Raw genomic sequence first — 23915 nt, 5'->3', positions numbered from 1 at the left:
TTGCGTTTAGCTGGTTGCCTCTTTTTGGCCCTGTAATTGCTGTCTCCGCAGAGGCAGTGAATGGAAGATTCTCCCTAAGGTCAGCGTTTAATTAATTGCCTCGCTTTGGCTGCTACAGTATTCCAGGCATCGATCCTTCTATTAAAATTGCCTGGAGGTTGCCAGATCGTCAAACCTCGATCTACCCAGGAAAGCCAGGAGGGAGTCACTAAATTGAGAGGAGGGAGGCGCCCTGTGCAGTTTACTATCTCGGTCGCCCGCGGCCCGAGGCGCGGGACCCATCCGGTGACGAGATTGGGCCTTGCCCCTGTCCATCATCGGAAAGGACTCCGCGGAGACTGTTTTGCCGTAAGAGTTGGAAACTGAGCCCCGCCTATGGAAAAGAGGGAGGTGAGGGTAAACGTTGTGTGTACTTCCCCATTCATTGGGTGGCTACTGTGTCAATCATACCCTGCCCAGTCTCGTTGGCTGGAAGGCCCCAGGCAGGTAGCGTGGACGCGGTGCTGCCCCTCCCGAGCTGCGAACCAGGCGCGTGACGTCTCAGACATTTGTTGTTGGGATTTGGGCCTCATTAATTATTCATTAGGTACTTGAAAGGGCTCCAGTGATTGGTGGCTTGGAGGCCTGGTCGATTGTTTCTTAGCTAGAGATACGTGTCACCCTCTACGCGGCTGGAGAAGTTTCGCATAAATTATCGGATAAGGGGCGGGGCGGGCCCCCCCCGAGCGCATAGATTAAGCAAATAGGCCGAGGAGGGAGGGGAGGCCGGCTACGAATTAGCCTAAGTTATTAAAGATGGCGGCGGAGCGGAGTCGCTCCCCGATGGAGTCGCCGGTCCCGGCCTCTATGTTCGCCCCCGAGCCCAGCTCCCCGGGGGCGGCCAGGGCCGCGGCGGCTGCCGCCCGGCTCCACGGCGGCTTCGACTCGGACTGCAGCGAGGACGGCGAGGCGCTCAACGGCGAGCCGGAGCTGGACCTCACCAGCAAGGTAGGCCCGGGCGCGGGCGCCGGCGCTGAGGGGACCCGGCGGGCGCTGAGGGGACCCGGCGGGCGCTGAGGGGACCCGGCGGGCGCTGAGGGGACGGGGCGGCGGGCCGAGCGGTCTCCGGGACGACGGCGACGGCGCGGGTGGACGCGGGAGGGGCTGAGCCGAGCCCGCCCACCTGCCGGTGCGGGAAGCGTCTGGGGCTCCCCGGAGAGGGGCGGCCCCCGAGGCCCGCGCACCGCGGTCCTCTCCCGGCGGCGTCTACCCGGCCTCCCGCCGTCCGGCTCCCGCCGAGACCACAACCCCTCGGCTCCGCCACGTGGAACGGGGGCGCCCGACGCCCGGAGCGCCCCGCGCGATGGCCGTCCCCGAGCAGTGCCGACTCCCCCGAGCCCGAGGGGGTGGTTGTCTCCCTGCACTGGCCCCGGCAACCGAGAGTGGAAGGTGGCCGAGGCAGGGGGAGCGGAGGCGCGGGACGATCACCCCACGGGGAGCAGGAAGGCGGCCGGGCTCTTCCTGGTGTCGGAGTAGGAGACGGAAAGTAGTCGCTCAGTCGCGGAGAGGCTTGTCCGAGGAATTCCTTCCCAAACCAAAACTGAAAGATGGGCAGGACCCATAGCCTCGCCATGCTGGGAGTGGGACCTCATCGTGTATGAATGGAATAATGAAGGACCTTTGGAATCGGGGCTTCTGAGCTTGTGAGAAGGTAGGCAGGAATTAAGGGCTCAGCTTCTGCTTGGCATTGGGAGGATGAAGAAGTAAGTATAAGATGTGACTGCTGTTTTGATGGCGCTTAAACATCACTAAAGAAAAGAATGCCAACTTGAGGGTCAGGCAGGGCTGGGTTCCCTTTCCTGCCCTAACACTTTAAAAGGCTCTGTGACCTTGGGAAAGTTTCTTAACCTCTCGCTTCTCCAGCTGCATCATTTTTAAAGTAGAGATGTGTTGTAAAAATGAGAAATGTATATGACGTTTAAAACAACGGCAGCGATAACAACAGGTCCAAGATGGGGTCATTTGCCCCCTGGGCTACAAAACAGTACTTAGTTGCAGCTTCATTCTCTTCCCAGGAGTGAAATTTCTGGGTCAGTACTAGTGAGGTAATCTGCCTGATAGGACCCTCTTCCTAACCGTGCCTGAGAGGATCCTTTCTTTTCTTCCCCTGATAACCTTGTCTCACCCCCTTTCTGCCTATAAAATCTTTGGGTTTTGTACAGCTACTTGGAACTCCTTTCTCCTTGCTCAGTAGGGTGCTGCCTGATTCATGAATTTAGAATAAAGCCATTTAGATCTGGAAATGTACTGGATTGAATTTTGTTTTCTAACAGACACCTAGTACAGTGCCTAATACATAGTACTCAGTAAATGTTTGAAGTGAGCCCAATAACTGATAATTCCCTGTGCAGATTAAATAGCAGCCTATGGAAGAGAGAACACCAATGCCACCTCCTACTGACTGTTGGATAGTTACGATAAAAAGACGTTTATTGAACATTGAAAACATTTGTGACTTTTCAAAGTCTGTGGTGGCAAAACAGCATGAAACTTGACCCAAACTGGAGATAACTTCCCTTGCAACCTAGGCAGCCAAATTTCAACTTTTCTCTCTCCCTCTAGTCTCAACTACCTACTTAGAAACCAGCTGTCTGCCTTATTACAGTTTTCCTGTCTGATGTGTCTACTTCCACAACGAGAATGGCCAAGCTCAGAGAGAGGGATGATCAGAGGAAATGTGTGAGGTGGTTTGACATGATGCAAAACACCCAGGCAGCACCCAGGTTACAAGTATAAGCCCTAGTGAGTCAGCTCAGGAAATTGTAAGAAATGCACTTGATTCAAAAGCAGATGAGTTGGATATCAACTCATAGTCAAGATGCTGGAGAATCCTGAAAACATAGTGGGAAATTTCAAGGCAGAGTTGCAAAGAGAGTAGTACCTTCATTTCCTGGCCAACTTATTTAATGTCCCGGGATAGGGAAGTGTTACTTCATCTCAGGTCTGGGGAAGTCTTCCTTACTGTTTTAAAGTTGAGAACCTACATATATATATATGTGTGTGTGTGTGTGTGTGTGTGTGTGTGTATGTATATATGTGTGTATATATATAAATTTTGATGATACTGAAAAGAAAAACTGTGTGGAGGGGAAGAAGGGCTGTGTTGAATAGATTGATTGCTGAGGAAAGGACTGGAAGCTCTAAGTTTATATACTTGTAACAGCAGGGAAGACCAAAAGTTCTGAGAGCTTTCAAAGGGAGAAACAATTAGCTGACTGTAGTGGCTAGTTTCATCCAAGAATGTTTTCCTAGGAATGACTTGATAAAGGAAACTAATTACCATTTATTGAGCTGTGGACTAGATGCTTTGCATGTTACCTCACTTGGTCTGTACAGTGCACTTAGGATGTAGGTAGTATAATATCTATTTGTAGGTTAAAAAACTGAGACTCAGAAAGGTTGAGTTCTTTGTCCAAGGTCACACACAAGTAGTCAGAGGATGGAATCTGACATACCTCCTGGTAATTGGCCTTCCCCAAATAAGTAGTTCCTATTTTAATGTTACTGGCAGAAATTTGCAAAGTGATGGTGTTAATACTCATCTCAGTGTAATGGTGTTTGTTGATGAAGATGAGTCTTGCAGCAGTTTTAACTGCTGATTCCTAAATAATCAGGTTAGCCAAGGCAAGATGGAACGGAATTCTCCCGTTACTATGAGAACCACTGGCCTTGGGGGGAGTGCATGGCAGTGCATGAGATCTGTGTCCTGTGAACTGCAAGCTGCAGGGGGGAGACTTTGACATGTAGGTAGTAAAGCACTGTTCATCAGTTTCTGCCCACAGTCCAGATTCTCAGTCACTGTGGGTCCCGCCCCTCCTGTTAAGCAGCAGGAAGCAGGCTCCTCACGCCCTCTTTTCTGTGGGTTGTGGTTCAGACATACTCATTTTAGTCCATCATATAACTTAACTCCTGGAAGGCTTAGGCTCAGAGTCTATTTCAGGAGAGGCAGAGAGGGCATGGGGGGTTGTGTAGCTATTTTAGGTCAGGGTGCTATGGGGTTCAGTCAGGGTCTTTGGTCAGGCTGTTGATCTACTTTGGCTGTGGTGCTCTTGTAGTAAGTGTGGTCTTAAGGCTGTTGGTTTCTCTTCTAGCTGGTTCTAGTGAGCCCTACATCAGAGCAGTATGACAGCCTACTTCGGCAGATGTGGGAGAGGATGGACGAGGGATGCGGAGAGACCATATATGTCATTGGGCAGGGATCAGGTGAGCATAGTTTTCCTTACGCTTTATTTTTACAAAATTATTTAGAGCACATTTTCCCTCTTTTATTGACTTCCTGTTCATGTGTCTCAGTCGCAGTGATTCTTTAGTGTCCGCAGAACTGTTTGGGAGGACATTAAAGTACAAAATGATAATGCTAATTCCCACCTTAGTGGTCATAATATGCTTCACTTCAAAGATGCACTTTCCGGGCGGTTTTACAGGTGCTTCTTTTCTCCCTCCAGTACTCGCAATTTGTATAAAGGGAAAGTACAACGCAAGGAAACTTCTTATCTCAGGTAATAGAACAAGTCATAGTTAGATCTACAGTTAAGCCTGCCTTGGGCAGCTCTAGGTCTTCCCTCTGAGGCCCAGGTTACAGATCCCATTGCTACTTAATGGCCTGCTTTGCAGAGAACCTGTGTGATTCTTCTTGACATCTGAAGAAAGGGACACCCAGAATTCCTCTCTTCTGCAAGGCTACCTTGCCTAAACCACAGTGACCATTCAGTGTGTATAGTTGTGATAACAGAAGTCCTCTTTTTCTCTCTTTGAGATCCTGTCAGACATGTAGCCTTGTTAATGTTCTGGAAGGGGCTGATTAATGTCCTCCCGCCTGCTTATTCCATTGTAATGGGGCCCACAAGTTTAGAGAAAGACTGTCCTCATTGCAGATTATATCTTGGACTTTTGTTTTTGGGGGCTTTGGGAGTTTTGGGGGGGTTGTTTCTAGTTTATAACCTCGATACAAGGCCCACTTACCCTTGCTTCATTATGACATTATCTTTGCTGAAATGGCAGCTGGGCTTACTAACAATTAGAGATTTAGCTCGTACCAGAACTTGTCTCTGTCATCTTTGCAGGAAGCCTTGGTGGGCCTTGATGGATCATTAAAGGAACAGTTCTTTGCTGAATGTAGGCTTTGTAAAGGCAGGTAGTAATTCCTGTTAGTCAAAGATGGAGAAATCTCAAAATCATTCTTTAACTATTTGACAGATATCTATTAAGTATCTTCTAAGGGCTTGATACTGTTGCAGAGTACTTTTGGATACTTATAATCAGGTCTCTGTCCCAGAGAGATGGCATATAAATAGATAACTTCAGTAGAAAATAATATTTGGAAATGCTTCAAGACTGACACATGGAAGAAAGTTTTGCTCTCCACATACTGCTGTGCCGTCCTTTGAAATGTCTCTCTTATCTATCCCTTCCATTCCATCCTTGCTGCCACCTTCCCGTTTCAGGGCTTATCACTTTAAAGAAAGCATGGTCAGAGGGATAGGCAAACTGAGAAGTTGCCTGTCAAGAAAGGGAGGAAACTGGTCAGCATTGTCAAGTGCTAAAGACATTAAGGAGAGTCAAGTTCAGAAAAAGCTGTTTTGTTTGGTGGCTAGGGCATTGTTGGTAGCTTTTTGAAAGCTTTTGTTTAGGTGCACATCTGGCCTACTGTAACAGGATGAACCACTCCAAGGCACGCGCCATGCTTGTAGCATTGAAGAAACCTCATCTAGATCGATTTTGACAAGTGTTGGGACTGTTCTTTGATGATCTAAATTCTTAAGATGCCATCCTTTCCCCCTTATTCTTTAATGTGGACTCAGTGAATTTTACCATGCCTTGGCAACTCACAACTAATTAACCATCAGATGGCAAAGCATAAGAAAATGTGAGATGCTCATTGTCGCATCTGCACACCCAAGTGTTATCTTTGCATCTACCAATTGGACGCTGTTACATTCACAGTGACTCCTTCCTGCTGGAATTCTTTAGAGGGAGAAGGCCATCATAACTAGTTAAACAAGTTGAACATCAGAAGACTATACCAGGTGTGAGGCCCCCAGGGGTCAGCTTCATTACTGACTTCCTGTGTGTGCTTGGTGCTTCACCTCTGTTTATCCCATCCTTCATCTGTAAAATGGGGATAATGACATACTTCCTTACCCTACCTCAGAGAGATTTTGTATGGATAAGTTAGGTGTTAAAAAGTTCTAAGCAGAGTAATGTGCTCTTTAAGTATACATTCCTAATTTTAAAAGGTGGCAGCCTGACCTGATAGTTCAGGGTCTGGAGCCTGGTAGGTCTGCATTTGCCTGTTGGCTCTTTTCCTTGTCTTAAAATGGGGTTAATAATAGAATCTATCCCATGGTGTCATGGTGAAGGTTAATACTTGACATACAGTAAGCATTATATAAATGTTACCTAGCATTAGTAATTGCAGTAATCATTTTTTAAGGATTCCAAGTTATAGTTGATTTACCATGAGACTTCTTTCAAGAACCACTTTGTTCATTTTTCATATTAAGTCATAGCTTACAAGAGCCAGCTACTATATTAAAAGTTCAGGGAGCATAGGAGGAGTGTTAAGTCTTTCTGGGGGAGTCAGGAAGGGCTTCAAAGAAGAGGTGCTCCTTGAATTGGTACTAAAGGGTGAATAGGAGTTTTCTAGGTAAATGGAAGCAGTAGTAAGTGAGCAGAGAAAGTCACATGCACAACACAGAGGCATTGGTGATTGTGGACTATTTGGTGAGCCAAAAGTGATTCTCTTAAAAATGTATCTTAGCTCGTAGGGGAGTGGGTTGGGGGAGGGGCAGAGGGAGAGAATCTCAAGAAGACTCCCTGCTGAGTGCGGAGGCCAACAGGGTCTCTCACCCCCCTGAGATCATGACCTGAGCTGAGGTCAAGAGTTGGATGCTTATCCGACTGAGCCACCCAGGCGCCCCCAAAAGTGATTCTGTAAAGTGGGAATATAGAGTGTGAGGTTGGGAGTATCAGGAGGGTGAAGGCTGGACAGGTTGCAGGGCCCAGATCTTGATGGTTTTTGAATACTATGTCAAGGAGTGAAGACTTCTGTCCTAAACGCATGTTGAGCAGGAGAGTACGTACAGAAAAGGTAAGTCAGATGGCAGGACAGAGATCTGATTAGGTTCAGACCTGAATATGTGGTGTTAGGTAATTGGACCTCGGCAGCTTTTCTCCTTGACCTTTGTCTCCACTCCTCCAGAGTGAGGAATGCAGTGCGTCCTGGAGAAGGGTAATGTGACTGGGAGCATTTTCCGGGAACTCTAGATAGACAGGGCAACACTCATGATTGCCCCCTGGCATGGAACAGGACCTGAAAGCATTTTGTTTTACCAGAAACAGGAAAGGTTGGATAGAACTTGGGGGTCTGGCCACAATGGTAGGGTTAGCAGACTTCCTCTTAGGAACACTTGCCACAAGCCCTTCTCTAACCAGAAGATTTCCAGACTCAGTTGGCCATGTATTTGGAAACTCCTCAGCCCAACTGCTCCCTCTTTGTTCATTTGTTTTGCATTTTGCAAACATTAGAGGTCCTGATGGAGGAGAAGCACCCTCATGGGGCATCCGGGGAATGTTTGAGATACACCCTGTCCTCAGGATGCCTGTGTATAGTAGGGGAGTAGATGCATCCAAAACACTGCTCCACAAGGGGTGGGATGTGGCGCACTGTGGGGCTTTCTAGGATGGCAAATACCTAGGTAAAGGTGTAAAGCTGAAGAAGTACAGGGAACATGGGGGGTGGCGACTGGGCCACTTACACTGGGACAAAACTGAGGAGGGGGTGTGGGATTCCTTTAAGGAATTGGAACCAGATGCTGCTGGGCTGGGGGAGCCATTCCAGAGCTTTGAGTTAGAAGTGAGAACATCAGAATTGTGCCTGGATTAGGAGCTTAAGCTTGTGTGTATGGAGGTTGGGCTGCAGGGAACAGAGCCCAGGTGTTCTAGGAGAAGCTAGGGGTTTGGCAGGGATGAGGTAGAACAGACCCTGAATCAGGCTGGTGGCACTGGATTGGCAACAAGAGAGCAAGGACAAGGACGGAAGGGCGAGGCCTAAAGCTAGAATCAGCAGGACTGGAGGGATGAGCATTGAGCTTGGGTGACCGGGAGGGTGGTGGTGTCATCAGAAGGAAGGAAGGCAAGGGAGGAACTAGTCGGGCACAAGGAGGAATCCTTGCCAGAGGAGAAGGCTCTAGGTTTGGAATCAGAAGACCCAGGAGCTCGCACAGCCCCTTGGCTCTTTACCAACCCTGAGACCTCTGTGGGTTCTGTTTATCCCACTGCTAAATGGGAACAGTAGTGCTTACTACTTAGGATTGCGGGGGGTGGGGGTGTCTCAAATGCTTTGTTAGGGCTGTTAGTTTTTGTGCTGTTGTTTGAAAGGGGGGGTGGAGTGGTTGAGTTTAGATGCCAGGCTTCGAAGAGTTACCATCCAGGCAACTGGAAATTCAGTCTGGAGCTCTGCAAAGAAAACAGTGCTAGAAATGACTGTTTCTGTGGTTTGCAAAACTACAGTTTGAACCGTAGAATGATGTGCCCAAGGGAAATGTTTAGAGGCTAGAGAAAAGGGCCACTGACTAATTGCTAGAAAAGACTGGCATTTAGGGGATAGGAGCAGGAAGAGCAGCCAGAGGAAACCGAGAAGGAAGCAGAGGGTAGAGAGGTGAATCAGGAGAGTTCAGGCAATAGGCAAGCAGAGTGGGAGGGAAGTGCTTCAAGAAGCAAAGGTGGTAGGATAGCCAGCAGTGTCAAATGCTGGAGGGGTCAAGAAAAGGACGTTAGATGAGTGGTTGAAGTCCGTTGATGTCTTGAAAACCAGTTTCTTCTGCAGTCATCAGAAATAATAGTCAGCAGGTGCAATCACTTTTTTGAGATGCTTGGTGGGAAGAGGAGGAACTGGGGAGATGGTAGCTTAGTCAGCAGGGGCAAGGGAAAAGGGGGTGGGTTTCCTTTTCGTGGTTTAAGAACTTAAGAACGAGCTCATTTATAAGGGGAGGCATGGAGGGAGGGAAGAGAAGGTAAGAAAAGGTACTGCAAGGTGTTCGGGAGACCGTATAAGAGAAGAGAGGTTGGGGTCATGCTGCGGGGGTCAGCCTAGGGAAGCAGTGGAGGTGCTCTGTGAGACCCAGAGCCTGAGCCTGGAGGAAAAGCTGAGGGAGCGGTTGTGGAAATTGAATGACACCATGTGGAAGGCACCTTGCCGGGATTGCCTTACAGTAAGCACTCGAGTGAGTGCTGGGTCCATTGACTTTCCTTTGGACGCCCTTCCTCATCCTGAGCTCAGACTTATTTTTTTCAGCCGCTTGCCGGTTATGTCACCTGAGCTACCTCATTTAAAAAATCTGTCCCTAACTAAAATCATTCTTAAATTCTCTCCCCGTTTTTCTTTGAATCCTGTCCTCATGATCTCTTACCTGGATTATTAGTATTATTTCCTAACTGGGCTCCCCCTTTCTGGTCTCTCGCTTGCCAGTGCACACTTTATATTGCTGCTCCAGACATCTTTCTAACCCACCGCAATCTGGTCATGTTACTCCCCTGCCTAAACCCCCAAGGCTTCCCACTGCCTGGTACATACTGTGTTTTGCTGCTCTCTGACGTCTCTGCTTAACAGCTCCCACCTCTTGTGTGGTCTCTCACCACTTGACATCCTGCTCCCCAACATACCGAGCTGCTTACTGGTCCCTGAATGTGCCGTGATCTGCCACGCTCCATGCTTCGTTCCTCTGCCTAGGATGTTCTTACTCCTCTCTCTGTAGGTTCGTTTTCCATACTTAGAGACCCGGCTTGGAGTCCGCACCCTGCAAAGCTGTCCTTGGCTTCCCCAGGCAATGCCAGTTGCTCACACTTTACATTCTTTTTGTACAGTTCTATAGTAAAGCACTTAAGCTGTATTACAGTTAATTAATTTTCTGTCTCTCCTGCTGGGCTGGGAGCTCACCAAGGGCACCTGTATTCCCAGTACCCAGCATGAGGCTTGGCATAAAACCTCAGAGAGTCTTGGTGATTACTGTTTAATGAACACCCTGCTTGAAAGGGAAGCCCATGGCACGATTATTTATTAACTCCATGTATGCCCAAGTTTTTGAAGTGTCTGGTAGAGAGAGCCATGTTCTTCTCCAGTGCCTGGGGTGGAGCCTTTGGTAGGGGTGGTTGACTGGCTGGCTTGTTGGCAGGCTGATGTCTGGGCTCTTGTCACCAGATGGGACTGAGTATGGGCTCAGTGAAGCCGACATGGAGGCCTCCTACGCCACGGTGAAGAGCATGGCGGAGCAGATAGAGGCTGATGTCATCCTCCTGCGGGAACGTCAAGAGGCTGGGGGCCGTGTGCGTGATTACCTGGTCCGGAAACGAGTAGGAGACAATGACTTCCTGGAGGTCAGGTGAGGAGGCCTCAGAACAGTTCAGGGGTTCTCTGCAGCCTGACCTTTGATCTAGGGCTTCGAGAGAATGGTGCCGGAGCCTTCGGCGCCTGGCATACCAGCTTCACTCCTTCCCCTTCTGAGGCATGGAAGGAGTATCCAGAGACGTGATCATCCCATTTGCTATTTCCGTACTTGCCCATCCGTAAATATTTCCATTTGGTAAGAGTGGGAGGCTAGCTGTACATTTGTGGCCGTTATGTGGGCTGCGTTTTCTTACCTGTTAGCCTGTAAGACTAAAAACCAGTGTCTTGGAGGAGAGCATTCTGTTCCTCTCTTGGTTCCTGGGCTCTTTTCTGGCAGCTTTGAAGAGGCTTGAGGAAGTTTAGAGAGAAAGGCATTGGGACAGGAGCCTAGTTCCTCCTGAATAATTCTTTCTGCTCTGGGTGTCCTTCTAGGGCCATCCCCAACGCGCTTAGCCATGAATGGGAGGAGCGGGAGCTGGAGGGGCTCAGGGGCAAGTCTGTCCTTAGAAATCCAGTTACTTGGGTTCATTTTTGCTCCACTGCTGACTCTCACAAGGCTGTTTGGGTTCATGTACATGCAGGGTAGCAGTAGTAGGCAACGTGGATGCTGGCAAAAGCACACTTCTGGGGGTCCTGACACACGGGGAGCTGGACAATGGCCGAGGCTTTGCCCGCCAGAAGCTCTTCCGCCACAAACACGAGATTGAATCCGGTCGCACCAGCAGCGTGGGCAACGACATTCTGGGCTTTGACAGTGAAGGCAACGTGGTGAACAAGCCCGACAGCCACGGTGGCAGCCTGGAATGGACAAAGATTTGTGAGAAGTCCACTAAGGTGATTACCTTCATCGACTTGGCTGGCCATGAGAAATACCTGAAGACCACGGTCTTCGGCATGACAGGTCATCTGCCCGACTTCTGCATGCTCATGGTAAGCGTGAGGCGCTCCTGACAAGGGGAGGCTCCGTGGGCTGTTTGGGGTGCTTATGCGCAAGTGTTAGAAATTGTGCTGCGATGGAGGCCTCTTGGTTTGGGGCTTTGACATTTTGTAGGGTTGCCCAGCCTCTGAGCGCTATGGCCTTCTCAAGGGCTGTACCTTGATCTCTCTTCCTGGTGCCATTTGCAGTCCTCTTTCATTTTCCAGAGAGGCACAGAGGAGGGTTTCTCGTGGGGCTGGCTTACTACCTTCAGAAACGTTTCTCCTGGGGTTAGGCTGCTCTGTGGAGGTGACACCAGGTGGCACTGCCCAGAGAAGGGGAGGCCTTGGAAGAAATGGGGGAGAGCACAGAACGCAGTCAAGAGGGGCCGGGGAGGTGGCCTCTTTCGAAGCCTGGGAGGAGTGAAAGCCAGTCCAGGGTACTTGTGGAGAGGCTGCTGAGTGCCTGGCACCGTGTTGGGCCTGGAGATACAGCAGTTGAGTCTAGTAAGATTTTCCAGCAGCTCATCCTGTAGTTCACCTGAGAAGGGGAGGGAGCGGAGGCTTCCGTGTTGGATCATGCCGCAGAGCTTCCCTTCGGGTCCCACTCATCTTCTGTGGACAGAGAGTGGGAGTTTAGGGGGTCCACAGCCTTGCACGCAGCTTCACAGCTTTCACAGGGAGCACAAGTGAGCAAGTTTTCCTTTGGCAAGTCCTTCTCCAAGCCTTTCCCCATTTCCCAGTTCCTCCAGCTGCCTGTATTAATAAGTGTAGTAAACACGGGCATCTGTTGAGAGCGGAGTTGATCAAGTTGCCCCACAAACACGGCTTCTCAGGCAAATTCTCCCCAGACTGGAGAGTAAGGAGGCCGAGCATATGTGCGAACGCTCTTGTCAGCGCTCTGCGCAAGGTTGCTGGGATCTCAGCACGATTTCATCTCCCATATCCTTGAGCATTTCGAGGGGCCGCCACCAGCTTGGCTAAGGAAAGCGGTTCTATGAGAAGGGATTTCAGAGGAGGAGCCGTAGGGTGCACTGGGGGCAGTTGTCGAGTTTGTATTAAGAAAGGTTCAGAAGCCAGTCTCAAATGAGCATTTTTCCAACTGAGCTATGGAGAACAAAGCCAATGAAAGGAAATACTTTCACCCTAGATGAAATGTTCTGTATTATCTGACTTTTAGGCAGTAATCCAAATATTAAACATTTTCTGTAGAAAACACTGAAATTATTATTGCCTCATGACAATCAATTTCCAGAGCAGGAAAAAAAGCTTTAAAATATATAGACAACTGAGTGATAGAGACTTCTTTTATCCCAGTTGGGAAGAGCAAAAGCAAGTCTGGGTTGGATAGGAAAGGTGTTTGGAAGAAGCGAGAAGAATTAGAAGGCAGAGAGAGAAGGTATCTTGGTGTCGGCAGAAGGGAATATGCAAGGGACGTTGGCGTTGGAGGGATAGCAGCTCACCTGTGACCTGGGATCAAGTGAGAACATCACTTGAAAACCTTCTGGAATGTATTAAATACTATGTAAATATGTCATGGCAACTTTAATTTTGTTTTTGTAACATTCATTCATGTGGTACATGTGGTATTCATGTGCTACAAAACAAAAAGATGCCAAAGGGCTTATAGTGAAAAGTTTCCCTTCCTCCCTTGTCCAGTTTCCTCTCAGGGCAACCAGTATTTCCAGTTTCTTAGGTATTCCTCAAGAGATTTTGTAATCGTACCAGCAAATGAGGATATATTCTCTCCATCCAGCTTCAAAACCATCAGAAAAGTTGAAAGAATAATATGATAAATCCCATAGACCCACCACTCAGATTCAGCAATCACTAACGTTTGCTTTGTTCATCTTTCTATGTCTCGGATGCGTATGTTTATTTTTGTTTTGTTTTGGCTGAATCATTTGAAAATAGATTATAGGAGTTGTGATTCTTGACCCCCAAATCCTTCAGCACACAGCTCCAAAAATAAGAACTATCTCCTGCTGTTACGGCGGCCGGGAAGATGACCGAGAGTTCGTTAATATCTAGGCTGTAAGTGTTTACATGATCTCAGATGTTCCCCAAATGTCTTCCAGCTCTTCACAGCCGCTTTTTTCAAACAGTGATCCATTCTACACCCTTTTAATGGTAGCATGCTATACACCTTGCTTTTTTTCCTCTTTTAAAAACATACCTTAGGGATTATCCCATGTGAGTAGATAAGTGTTTCCTCTTTTTTGTCTGTATATTTTGTATGGCACATTTTGTACATTTTGTATGGCATACTTACACCCATGCCCTCGTTTATTTAGCCAACCTTTATGGTGATATTTTATCTTTTTTTTTTTAAGATTTTATTTATTTCTTTGACAGACAGAGATCACAAGTAGTCAGAGAGGCAGGCAGAGAGAGAGGGGGAAGCAGGCTCCCTGCTGAGCAGAGAGCCCGATGTGAAGCTCGATCCCAGGTCCCTGGGATCATGACCTGAACCAAAGGCAGAGGCTAACCCACTGAGCCACCCGGGCGCCCCTATGGTGATATTTTAAAACATTTATTGTTCTGGGAGGGAATAGAGAGCTGCCATTGCCTAAATATCTAAATCACGCTGGTCATGCACAGGAACTTTGACCTACGTTATGACACTTAAACCTCAGGAGGCCCTCTAAAGGGGATGTTATTATCCCTCCATTTTACAGATGGGGAAACTGGGGGCCAGTGGCGTTAGACTGAATCTGCCTTGATGACGCTAGACAGTTGTTTCCCTGGACTGTCTGGGTTTGTCTTTTTTTTATTGCTTCCAAGTCTTTTCAGGTTTTGACAGGCCACATCATTAAATCAGAGGTTAAAGCCATCTGTGCCCAGCCACACTTTCATCAACAGCTCTTTTGTTTCTGGCCTAAGACTTCTGCTCCATGTGTCCTGTTCTGATGGAGGCCTCAGATGGGCCTCAGATGAGAGCTCTCTCTTAACCCAGCCTTCTCTGAGGCCCTGTGCCCACCCAGCATCAACTTGTCTCCCTTCTCCTGACCTTTCCTTCTGTGTTGGGGCAGGTGGGCAGCAATGCTGGCATCGTGGGGATGACCAAGGAACATCTGGGCTTGGCATTGGCACTCAATGTGCCTGTCTTTGTGGTGGTCACCAAGATTGACATGTGTCCTGCCAACATCCTGCAAGGTAAGTGAAGCCTGCGGCTAGTAGCAGTCTCCATTTGGGGCTGTCACCCACTGTGGCTCCTTGGTGGTGCTGCCAGGGCTTCCGCCCAAATCTTCTGCTTTTTTATCTTGTGCTCAGACCTTGGTCTGAGTTCTCATCAAGCCAGAATTTTCTGCTTCCTCCCTCGTTTAGCTCTTGGTCTAAGCACCCTAGAATTATCCCTTGCTCTTTGTTCCTTCTGGTTCCAAATATAGGATCCTTGAGATTCCTAATCTGGCATCTCTTTTTAGATGGTCCCAGGGCCAGGGTGTTGGTTTTTATCATCTGAAAGGGATATATATGGAGGCATTTGGGCAGAGGATCTGATTGCCTTCTACCAGCAAATGTTTCAGAAAAGCCTCATATTTCTCCCTCATTCCTACAGATAGTAGAAGAGAAATGGAGAGGTGTCCTTTTGGAATGCCTCATAAGGGCTTCTGCAGATGTGTAAATATCCTAGAGATCCTTTGTCAGATGACTTTTTATCCAGGAAGCAGAGCATTCTGAGAAGAACATTGCCTTTCCCATGGACCCGCTTTCTTACAGGATGTGGGTCTTTAAGAGACTCTGGAGAAATATGACAAATTTCAGACTCGTAACCTTACCAGACAGGCCGTATCTGTGTTCCTTCTCCTCTAGCAAGCATGTGCCCACCCCAAGTTTTGATCCTCCTTTTGCTTCTCCAGGCATGGCATTTAACACTGGTCCGTCTGTCTCCTGCTTCTCTCAGCAAGGAGTGGACCAGTCTTGACCTGGAAACCTGGCCAGAGAGAAAGCTGTGTCCCCCTAATTGTGTTCCATTTCAACCTTTAAGAAACCCTGAAGCTGTTACAGCGCTTGCTGAAGTCTCCAGGCTGCCGGAAGATCCCTGTGTTGGTACAGAGCAAGGACGATGTAATCGTTACGGCCTCCAACTTCAGCTCTGAGAGGTAATGGGGTAGGGAGCACTCACTGCTGAGCAGGCAGAGATTGGTTGGAATAGAAGATTCTGGTCTCAGTATAAGCTCTCCCATGCTGGCAATGTTGCCTAGGAGCTGCATCAGGCAACCCAGATTCTGACGTGCTGGCCTTGCTGAAATTGGAATTCCGGCTGAGGCTTCAGTGTCTTTACGAGTGAAGTGGGAACAGTATTCCCTTCCCCACAGGGCCCTCGGAAGTGTTAGAAACGATGTGTATAAAGCACTTAGCACTGTGGCTGGCTGCCGTATGATACATACACAGCCCTTTTTATAACTGTTATTATAAGTTTTTATACTGTTGTCTCTCAGAAACTCTCTAATCACAGAGTAGCATTTGGCATTTATTCATTAGTGAATCCTTTGGTTCCATACATGTTTATTAGATGTTCTGTACTAAGGTCTTTGAGGCATTGAGGATTCAGAGTGGACTCGGGTATAATCCTTGTCCTCAAGGTGGTCACCTCCTTGGTCAGAGATACTCTCTTGATGATAGTGAACTTTGTTAAGTTTGTTCCTTTTCCCAGAGTCTTGGGGAGCTCTGGAGCCATCTGCCTCCCGGCTTGGTGGGTATGCAGCACCCGGAGCAGGCTGGCATTTTGGCCTTTGGCAGTGTCCCGGCGCTGCCTTCAGTACCGTCAGGCGGCCAGCAGAGGGGGTGCGTTTCCATTCATTCCTCGCGCCTGTTCTGTGCAGGTGCTATTCTGGGAGCAATGGGGAGTATTACAATTCCTGATCTTGAAGAGTATGATTAACCTTGGATAGGAGACATAGAGGCTGTTGTGATGATTGATGGAAAATCAGATGTAATTATGTGTAACAGAAATGCAAAAAGTGCTCCCTAGATCTGGGAGGAGTCAGGAGTGTCCATCAGAGAAGGGTTTCCTGGAAAAATCTGCCTTGGAAATGGGCCCAGGAGGTTTTGTTAGTTGGGTAAGAGGGAAGGAGTTGAGGCAGCAGGATCAGAATAAAGAAACACGGGAAGCAAAAAAGTACTACCTTTTGGGAGAGGAGAGGGTTCTCTGGTCTGCCTGACAGACAGGAACTTGAGAGGAATAAACCTGCAGAAATGTTGGGAAGAGGAAATTCTGTCTGACTTCTTTGCAGTGGAAAGGCAGAACTAAGCCAGTTTAAGAATTTTAAGATGTGTATGCTTCGGGCGCCTGGATGGCTCAGTTGGTTAAGCAACTGCCTTCAGCTCAGGTCGTGATCCTGGGGCCCCGGGATCGAGTCCCACATCAGGCTCCCTGCTCTGTGGAGAGTCTGCTTCTCCCTCTGACCTCCCCTCACATCCTCACATGCGCGTGCACGCTCTCTCTCTCAATAAAATTTAAAAAAAAAAAAGAATGTGCTTTAGGAAGAAGAGGCAGCCGTACGAACCCCAAATCCAGCAGTGGTAGAGGGACAGAGACAAGGGGACAGATGTTAGAGATAAAACTGAATGAAAGAAGAAGGCCTTAGAGTGGTCTGGCCAGCAATTGGAAGGCTGGGACAGGGAGTGGAGCCCAGGCCTGGGAGGCTGGTGAGGGGGCAGTGGGGCCTTTAGCCGCCTCACCTGTTCCAGAAGGTCTTCTGCTCCCACCCTGTCACACAAGAGCTGGCCACCTGAGCTCCTTTGTCTTTCTTCACCCTCCACTTAGGATGTGCCCGATATTCCAGATCTCCAACGTTACAGGTGAGAACCTTGATCTGCTGAAGATGTTCCTCAACCTCCTCTCCCCCCGCACCAGCTACCGGGAGGAAGAGCCTGCCGAGTTTCAGATCGACGACACCTACTCTGTGCCGGTGAGTAGCTTCTGGAGGACTGAACAGGGTAGGAGGCTGCGTGGGTGCTTCCTGCAGGGACATCATGGCAAGTAGGTCGTGGGGAGGACCTAAGTGGGATCGATTGACTGGACCCTGGCCTTCTCTGCAGGGTGTGGGGACAGTGGTGTCGGGGACAACATTGAGAGGCCTGATCAAGCTGAATGACACACTGCTGCTTGGCCCAGATCCCCTGGGTAACTTCCTGTCCATTGCTGTCAAATCAATCCACCGCAAGCGCATGCCTGTTAAGGAGGTGCGAGGGGGCCAGACAGCCTCCTTTGCACTGAAGAAGGTGAGTGCCGAGAATACCAAGAACTCCCTTCGGATTCTTACGTTTGACTCTGGGCCATTTCTAGTCATCCTGGCTGTTCCATATGGTGGGGATTACTGACCTCACTTTTATAGGTCAGAAAACTCAGGCTCAGAGAGTCCAAGTCACTTGCCCAGGAACACACAGCTAGTAAGTTCTAGAGCCAGGACTTGAGCCCAGGCCTGCCTGCCTTCTAAACTTTTCCTTCTCCTAGTGCCTGAGATAGGTGCTCCAAGCCCAGTGGTAAGATCAGAAAGACACCACCCTCCTGTGTACATGGTCCCTCTAGGTAGGGTCCTTGGAGTCCATGCCAAGTCCTCCTCCCAGTCAGTCCTCTGTCCCTCGGGAATTGGGGTAAGTTTTAGCTCTAGGGTCACCTACCTCCCTGCCAACCACATTAACCAGCAGGGTGGGACTTTCCTTATCCTCTCCAACAGTCACATCATGCTCGCCCTGTCCCTTCCACTTGAACGCTTGCCAACCTCTGCCCTCTCACCACTACTTAATTCTTACCCATCCTTCAAAACCTGGCTGAAGTGCCAGCTCCTGCCCAAAGCCTTTCCTGATCCTCAGTAGCAGTGTTTAGGCTTCCCACTCAGAACTCAGGTCGGCCCTGCATTATCCACCCTAGAAGGCCTGTGATCTAGTGCAGTAGGAGGTCAAGGCTGAGTTGGGGTGGTCTCCATTCCCAGAAAGAACTCCTGGTCCTCTGGGACCAGAGGAGAGAAGCCCTGGGCGTTTTATTTGCCCCTGAGGTCTGGCATTCCCTCTTTCTTTCAGATCAAGCGCTCGTCCATCCGCAAGGGCATGGTGATGGTTTCCCCACGCTTGAATCCCCAAGCATCCTGGGAGTTTGAGGCCGAGATCCTTGTCCTCCACCACCCCACCACGATTAGCCCACGCTACCAGGCCATGGGTAGGTGTCTAAGGGCACTGCCAGCAGAGGCCCTCTGCTCTAGCTCTCCCAGCAAAGTACTGCAGCTACCCAAACCCCGAGCTTTCAGCTGCAGCCGAGAGTCAGGTCTCCCTCTCCTGCCCGTAAGCTGCCGTGTTTATTCAGTTCTGCAGACATTAACCAAGTGCCGGCTTTGCCAGGCTCTGGAGACCCAGTCTTGCCCCCAGAACCTCACTTTCATTCCTTCAGCAAACATCTCCAAAATACTGCTGTGTTCCATGTGGTATTGCTAAGATGCTGGGGACACAGTGCTGTGCAGGGGATCTGCCGTCAAGAAGCCGACAGTCTAGAGAAGGCACACATGTGAACAGAGTGCCCTGTATTCCTGAACCAGGACCGTGGGTCCAGGGACAGGGGCTAACTGGGTGTGTATGGCAGGATCAGACCTGAGAGCGGACCTCCAGCTCACTTGGCCACACGTGGCCCCCTGAAGCCTTTACTTTAGCGGACCACAGCTCCAGCATATTCTATATTCTCACTCCTGTATCTCCTGCCCAGAGGCCACTGGGGAGCTCAGTGACCTCTATTGTGACCCCCTGGCTCTATCAGCTCTGTGGTGACCCCCTGGCTGTCTTGGCAGTGCACTGTGGGAGCATCAGGCAGACGGCCACCATTCTGAGCATGGACAAGGACTGTCTACGCACCGGGGACAAGGCCACTGTGCACTTCCGCTTCATTAAGACCCCTGAGTACCTGCACATAGACCAGCGGCTGGTGTTTCGAGAAGGCCGCACCAAGGCCGTGGGCACCATCACCAAGGTATGGCCAGGCAGTCCTCCTCGCCCAGCCCCAGGAAGCACTAGGCCACGCCAGTTGCAGACTGTGAGTGCAACAGGGGAAGCCCTACAAAGTCCCCCTAACTGCCAGGGACAGAAGTGCTAGTTCCTGCCTGAGGAGAGCTGGAACAGGGCTGAAGTGTGGCCTCAGTGCCCTTTTCTCTCTTCCCCCTGAGAGGTCTCCCTGGGCTTTGGTGGTGACCCTGGAGGAGAGCAGGTGGGGTTGAGGCCTGTCTGCCCTCATAGGAAACAGTGGTATCTGGACGTGGCTGAGATCGGCCTCTGAGATGCCCCAGGTGCAGGCTCCAGTGGCCTGGCTGGGGTGCTACCCTTACAGCACTGGGTCAGGTCAGAGTGAATTGTTGGACAGCAGGGTGGCCTAGGCATGAGTTCCCTTGGGGCTTGAGCTGTTTGTGTGTCCTGGAGCCCACTTCATGCCCTCTGCAGACTTCATCGTGGCTTTGGGTAGGGGCACTTGACAGAGTGATTTGACTCTTACTCCACACAGTCTATGTGGAATCTTGGGATCAGCCTTAGGGTGACCAGAACAGTCTTCCTCAGGCCCTTCCGTGCAGACCTGATCATGTCCCTGAAGGCCACTTGCTTCTGGGACTGACTGAGAGCGGCAGAAGCTTCCGGCACGTGCTGTAGTGCCCTTGGGGGTATGGCAGTCCCCCCTCCTGCTTTGAGATTGAACCTGGGCCACAAGGGAAGGCGCTAAATCAGTCCCTCCTGGGTGGTAGCTGTTAGGATCCCTGATAGCCACACTCTAAATGTTTCTAGATGCTGAACATTCACTTGGTCTCTTTGGGAGGCCTGAAGTTAAAATTGCCCCAGACTCTTGTTATCGGCGCAGTGGGAGAGATGCAGTTGGTGCTCTGAGGAGTTTCAGCCAGCTTAGCAGGGAAGCCTCAAGGTCCTTCCAAGGCTCTGGGCGGGCCACTCGAACCTAGGAGCTTGGCCAGGTCGGGGATGGCCAAGATGCACAGGCTGTCAGTGGGCAGAGCAGCTGGGGCAGGCCCTAGGACGGAGCGGGGTGAGACTAGGCTGAGGCAGGTGAGACTTCAGCGGGGCAAGGGGCTGCCCTGGGACACTGAATGGGGATGAAGACATCTCTCTAGCCCACCACCCCTGTCATGGCCCCCTTGCCATCCACCTTGCTCAGGACCAGCGGGGCCAGGGAGTGGGAAGTCCCTGGGGGCCGGGGCCTGGGGCCTGGGCATCCGAGCCGATGCCACCGCCTGTAGCTCCGGCCTCATCCTTAACTCCTCGCCTCCCGCAGCTCCTCCAGACCACCAACAACTCCCCGATGAATTCAAAGCCCCAGCAAATTAAAATGCAGTCAACAAAAAAGGGTCCCTTAACGAAACGAGAAGACGGAGGTCCCTCTGGAGGGCCAGCAGGAGGGGCGCCCCCATCTGGAGATGAAGCTTGCTCTCTGGGGACTGTGCAGCCGGCTGTGTCCAGCAGTCTCCAGCCACAGGTGAGTGTGTGGCTCGGGCTGGGCTGGTCCCCTGACCACCTGGGGGTGGGAGTGGGAGGATGACTGATACTCTGGTTGGTGGAGGTGACAGGACAGCTTCAGGCAGCCTGGGTCTCGCTCCTACGTCTGCAGAGCATAGAAGGTGTCTCCCCCGACTCTCAGCACTTAAGTGCCAAGTGAGCACTGTTTGTCTCTTAGGGCAGTATTTTCTGACCTTTGAGGTATGGCCTGCATAAAGCTGATTTAGTCGGTCGAGATTAGCATTTGATAATGAAGCAATAGTGAGTGCGTAGTCTCCGTGTGGGACTAGGTTGTGTGTGTGGCGGTCCAGAAGGTCGTCTGAAAGGTGCAGACGGTCCTCCTGGGTGGGCGTAGAGGAGGCCGTGGGCCCCGTACTCATGCGGCTCTCACTCAGCATCTCCTGTTAGCTTTGTCCCCTGCTTCTGTCCTGCTGCCCCCTCATATTATATTGCTCCTTCCAGGGTCATCTCTATCTGACCCCCATTTGGAGAAGGAAACGCCTGTGTGGACCTGTCCTTTCTGTTCTCTCTCCCACATTGGGCCTTTCTCTTTCCACCTCTCCGCAGGGGCAGGTGGTGCTTCCTGCTGTCCTAGTGCTTCTTGAAGCGCCTCTGTCTCAGCCCATCATCATGTGCGCCCCGCTGGCTAGGAAGGCAGGCTGGGTGCTGGCTCCCATCTGACAGAGGGGGTGTGCCCGGCTCCAAGTCACAAAGTAGATGACTGTTCAGGCTAGGCTGGGATCGTCCTTCCTGCTTGCTTTTCTCCTACCCCTTTTCCTGCTCCCAATGGGCCACTACTTCTCAAGCTCCTTCTTTCTCCCTTTCAGCCCAAGCCCAGCAGCGGGGGCCGGCGACGGGGGGGCCAGCGGCACAAAGTGAAGTCCCAGGGGGCCTGCGTGACTCCTGCCAGCGGCTGCTGAAATCTCCCTGGCCCACCCCCACCACCCAAGGGATCCTTGTACTCGGGCCACTGTTCCACCACATGGGCCAGAGCAGCTCTGACCACCACCCGCCCCCCACCCAGGCCACAGCTGGAGCCTCATCATTCCCTGCCCCCACCCCCATTTTCCAGGGGGGTTGTAATTTATAAGCTGAGGAAGGTGGCCAGACTTCCAGAGGACTGACCATCATCCACCTTCTTCCCCGCCTTCTTCCTTAACTCAGATTTTTTGTACATCTGGGCCCTTAGTTTTTATTCTTTTTATTATCTCTCTCTCTCGTGTGTGTGTGTGTATGTGCGTGTGTGTGCGCGCGTGTGCCCGTGTGTGCGTGCAGAAGGATGGTGGTGCGGAAGTGCAGCCGGTCAGGGCCCTGGCAGTCTTTCTCCTTTTTTCCTCTGTGGCTGGCCACCAGCCTCCAGGAGCTGGCTGCCTGCCCATTTGTCCATCCGTCTGTGTGTCTCTGTGACAACCTTTAGGGGCTTTCAGGAGCTAAAGAGCACCCTCCTCCCCTGTGCTCACTCCTCTGCACCCAGGGCCCTCCACAAAGCCGGACTCAGGGCTCGGGGGCTTCATAAGTTCTGCCAGAGCAGGGAGCCTTCCTTCTGGGACTGGAGGGCTTTTAACAGAATGGAGAGTGGTGGCCTCCTTTTTCTCTCTTCTCCTTTCCCCCTCTTACATACCCCAAACAGGTAATGCCAAAAGCTCTTAAACTGTAGCCTCTAGATGTGTGGAGGAGAGAGGCACTTGGATTGTAGGACCCCTCCCTGCCCCTAACTCTGACCCTTGCCACTGACCCAAAGACAGCTGGTGGTTTTCCTTTCCCTATGGAGACAATCCTGTGTTTGCCTGGCCAGGCCAGGGCAACTCCCGTTGTGTTGATTTTGAGCTGGAGGCTCTGGTCCTCGAACTTTCTGTGATAGGAATCTTACTGGGCCTTGGGGCACTGATGACCTGGACTGGGTTTGGCTTGCTCTGGGTCTCACTCACCAGCACCTCTTACGGGAGGGTGTGTGTGTGTGTGTGTGTGAGGTGTTCCACTGAGCCAGGCCAGGACTGGAACCCCTCCTTCCCCACTACAGCCCTGCCATGTTGCCCCATCATGGCTGCTACAGGAGCACAACAGGGAAGGGCCTGAGCCCCATCTGGGGTGTAAGAGGGCAGGTAGGGGTAGTGAAAAAGGTTCTTCCGGGCCCAGTGCAGAGCATTAAAACCTCTGGAAGATTCACTTCCTGGGGTGGGATGGAGTGGGGATCACTCAGGCCAGTGAGGACATTGTGGGGCCCAGACCAGCCTGGCCTGAACTGTGGCCAGAAGCCCTAGGTTTAGGGTGGACTGGTGGGTGGAGATGTGTTCTTTCTAGCCAGGGCAGACACCCAGCTGGCTGGGCCCTTCCTCAGCCTTGCCTCCCTCCCATTCCTAACCCTTCTCCATTCTTCCTGCTTCTGGACTGCTGGTCCCCTCACCTCCCCTCCTTCCAACTATTTCCAGTTACCACTGACCCATGGCCGTGGACTGACCAGACCAGCACAAAAAATAAAAGTTTGTTTCAAGCTGATGGTGTCCTGTTCCCTGCCCAGGCCCTCCAGGTGGAGGTGCACCACCGGGAGCGCTGGCTGTGCCTGCCCCAGAGCCCCCTCCCTGCTGCGGTGCAGGGCAGGGGCAGGACGAGCCCAGCTTCTCTTAGGCCTGCATGGCTTCAGAACACAGGCCTCTGTGGCACATGTGACACAGGCCAAGTTGCCAGTCTTCCCCAAACCTAGTTCCTCATCTGGAGCGAGAGTTAAACAAAATGCCTGTGTGGTGGTGGTTGCGAGGATTCAGCGAGAGAGTGCGGCGAGGCTCAAGGCGTCGGCCTGTGGGAGGCGCCACTGACCCGGCCCAGCTGCTTCCTGGGGCCGTGGGCTGTTGTGCAGGGAGAAAGGGGCTGTTGACATGTCTCTGCTGGGTGTCTCCCTCACTTAGGCGCTTTGATTTTGAAGCCACCATCTGGGAGAGAGGTGGCGATCGGTTTTCCTAGTGAAGGCAGCTGAAGCTCAGAGCAGCGGGGCCGGCACCCCACCCACCCACCCCATCCTCGGTGTGTGGCCGCTCTGCCCCCTGGCCTTTGGCCCCAGCCTTTGTGTGCTCTTTCCTTCTTGCTTTTTGACTCTGGTTCT

At 51.0% G+C, this 23915-nt stretch overlaps 1 protein-coding gene across 1 annotated transcript; it reads left to right on the top strand.

The window, feature by feature from the left end:
* Positions 1-727: 727 nt before the first annotated feature.
* Positions 728-23309, top strand: GTPBP1 (GTP binding protein 1). The gene is made up of 12 exons (XM_044226352.1): positions 728-987; positions 4131-4242; positions 10238-10418; positions 11005-11353; positions 14371-14494; positions 15327-15441; positions 17109-17253; positions 17384-17566; positions 18365-18500; positions 19120-19298; positions 20598-20798; positions 21646-23309. Exons 1-12 carry the CDS (start codon positions 796-798, stop codon positions 21736-21738), a joined length of 2010 nt encoding a protein of 669 aa, XP_044082287.1. The 5' UTR covers positions 728-795; the 3' UTR covers positions 21739-23309.
* The last annotated feature ends 606 nt before the right edge of the window (positions 23310-23915 follow it).

This window comes from Neovison vison, chromosome 12, assembly GCF_020171115.1.
Source record: "Neovison vison isolate M4711 chromosome 12, ASM_NN_V1, whole genome shotgun sequence".
In the NCBI taxonomy this organism is placed as follows: domain Eukaryota; kingdom Metazoa; phylum Chordata; class Mammalia; order Carnivora; family Mustelidae; genus Neogale; species Neogale vison.
Note: the sequence above shows the minus strand (reverse complement) of the source record. Positions and strands in the feature narration are given on the sequence as shown.

Excerpts from the sequence above, each read along its gene's own strand:
- GTPBP1 (XM_044226352.1), top strand. The coding sequence starts at position 796 with ATGGCGGCGGAGCGGAGTCGCTCCCCGATGGAGTCGCCGGTCCCGGCC. Across the intron at positions 15,442-17,108 it reads TCCAACTTCAGCTCTGAGAG|GATGTGCCCGATATTCCAGA; the intron begins GTAATGGGGTAG and ends CCCTCCACTTAG. Across the intron at positions 17,567-18,364 it reads CCTCCTTTGCACTGAAGAAG|ATCAAGCGCTCGTCCATCCG; the intron begins GTGAGTGCCGAG and ends TCTTTCTTTCAG.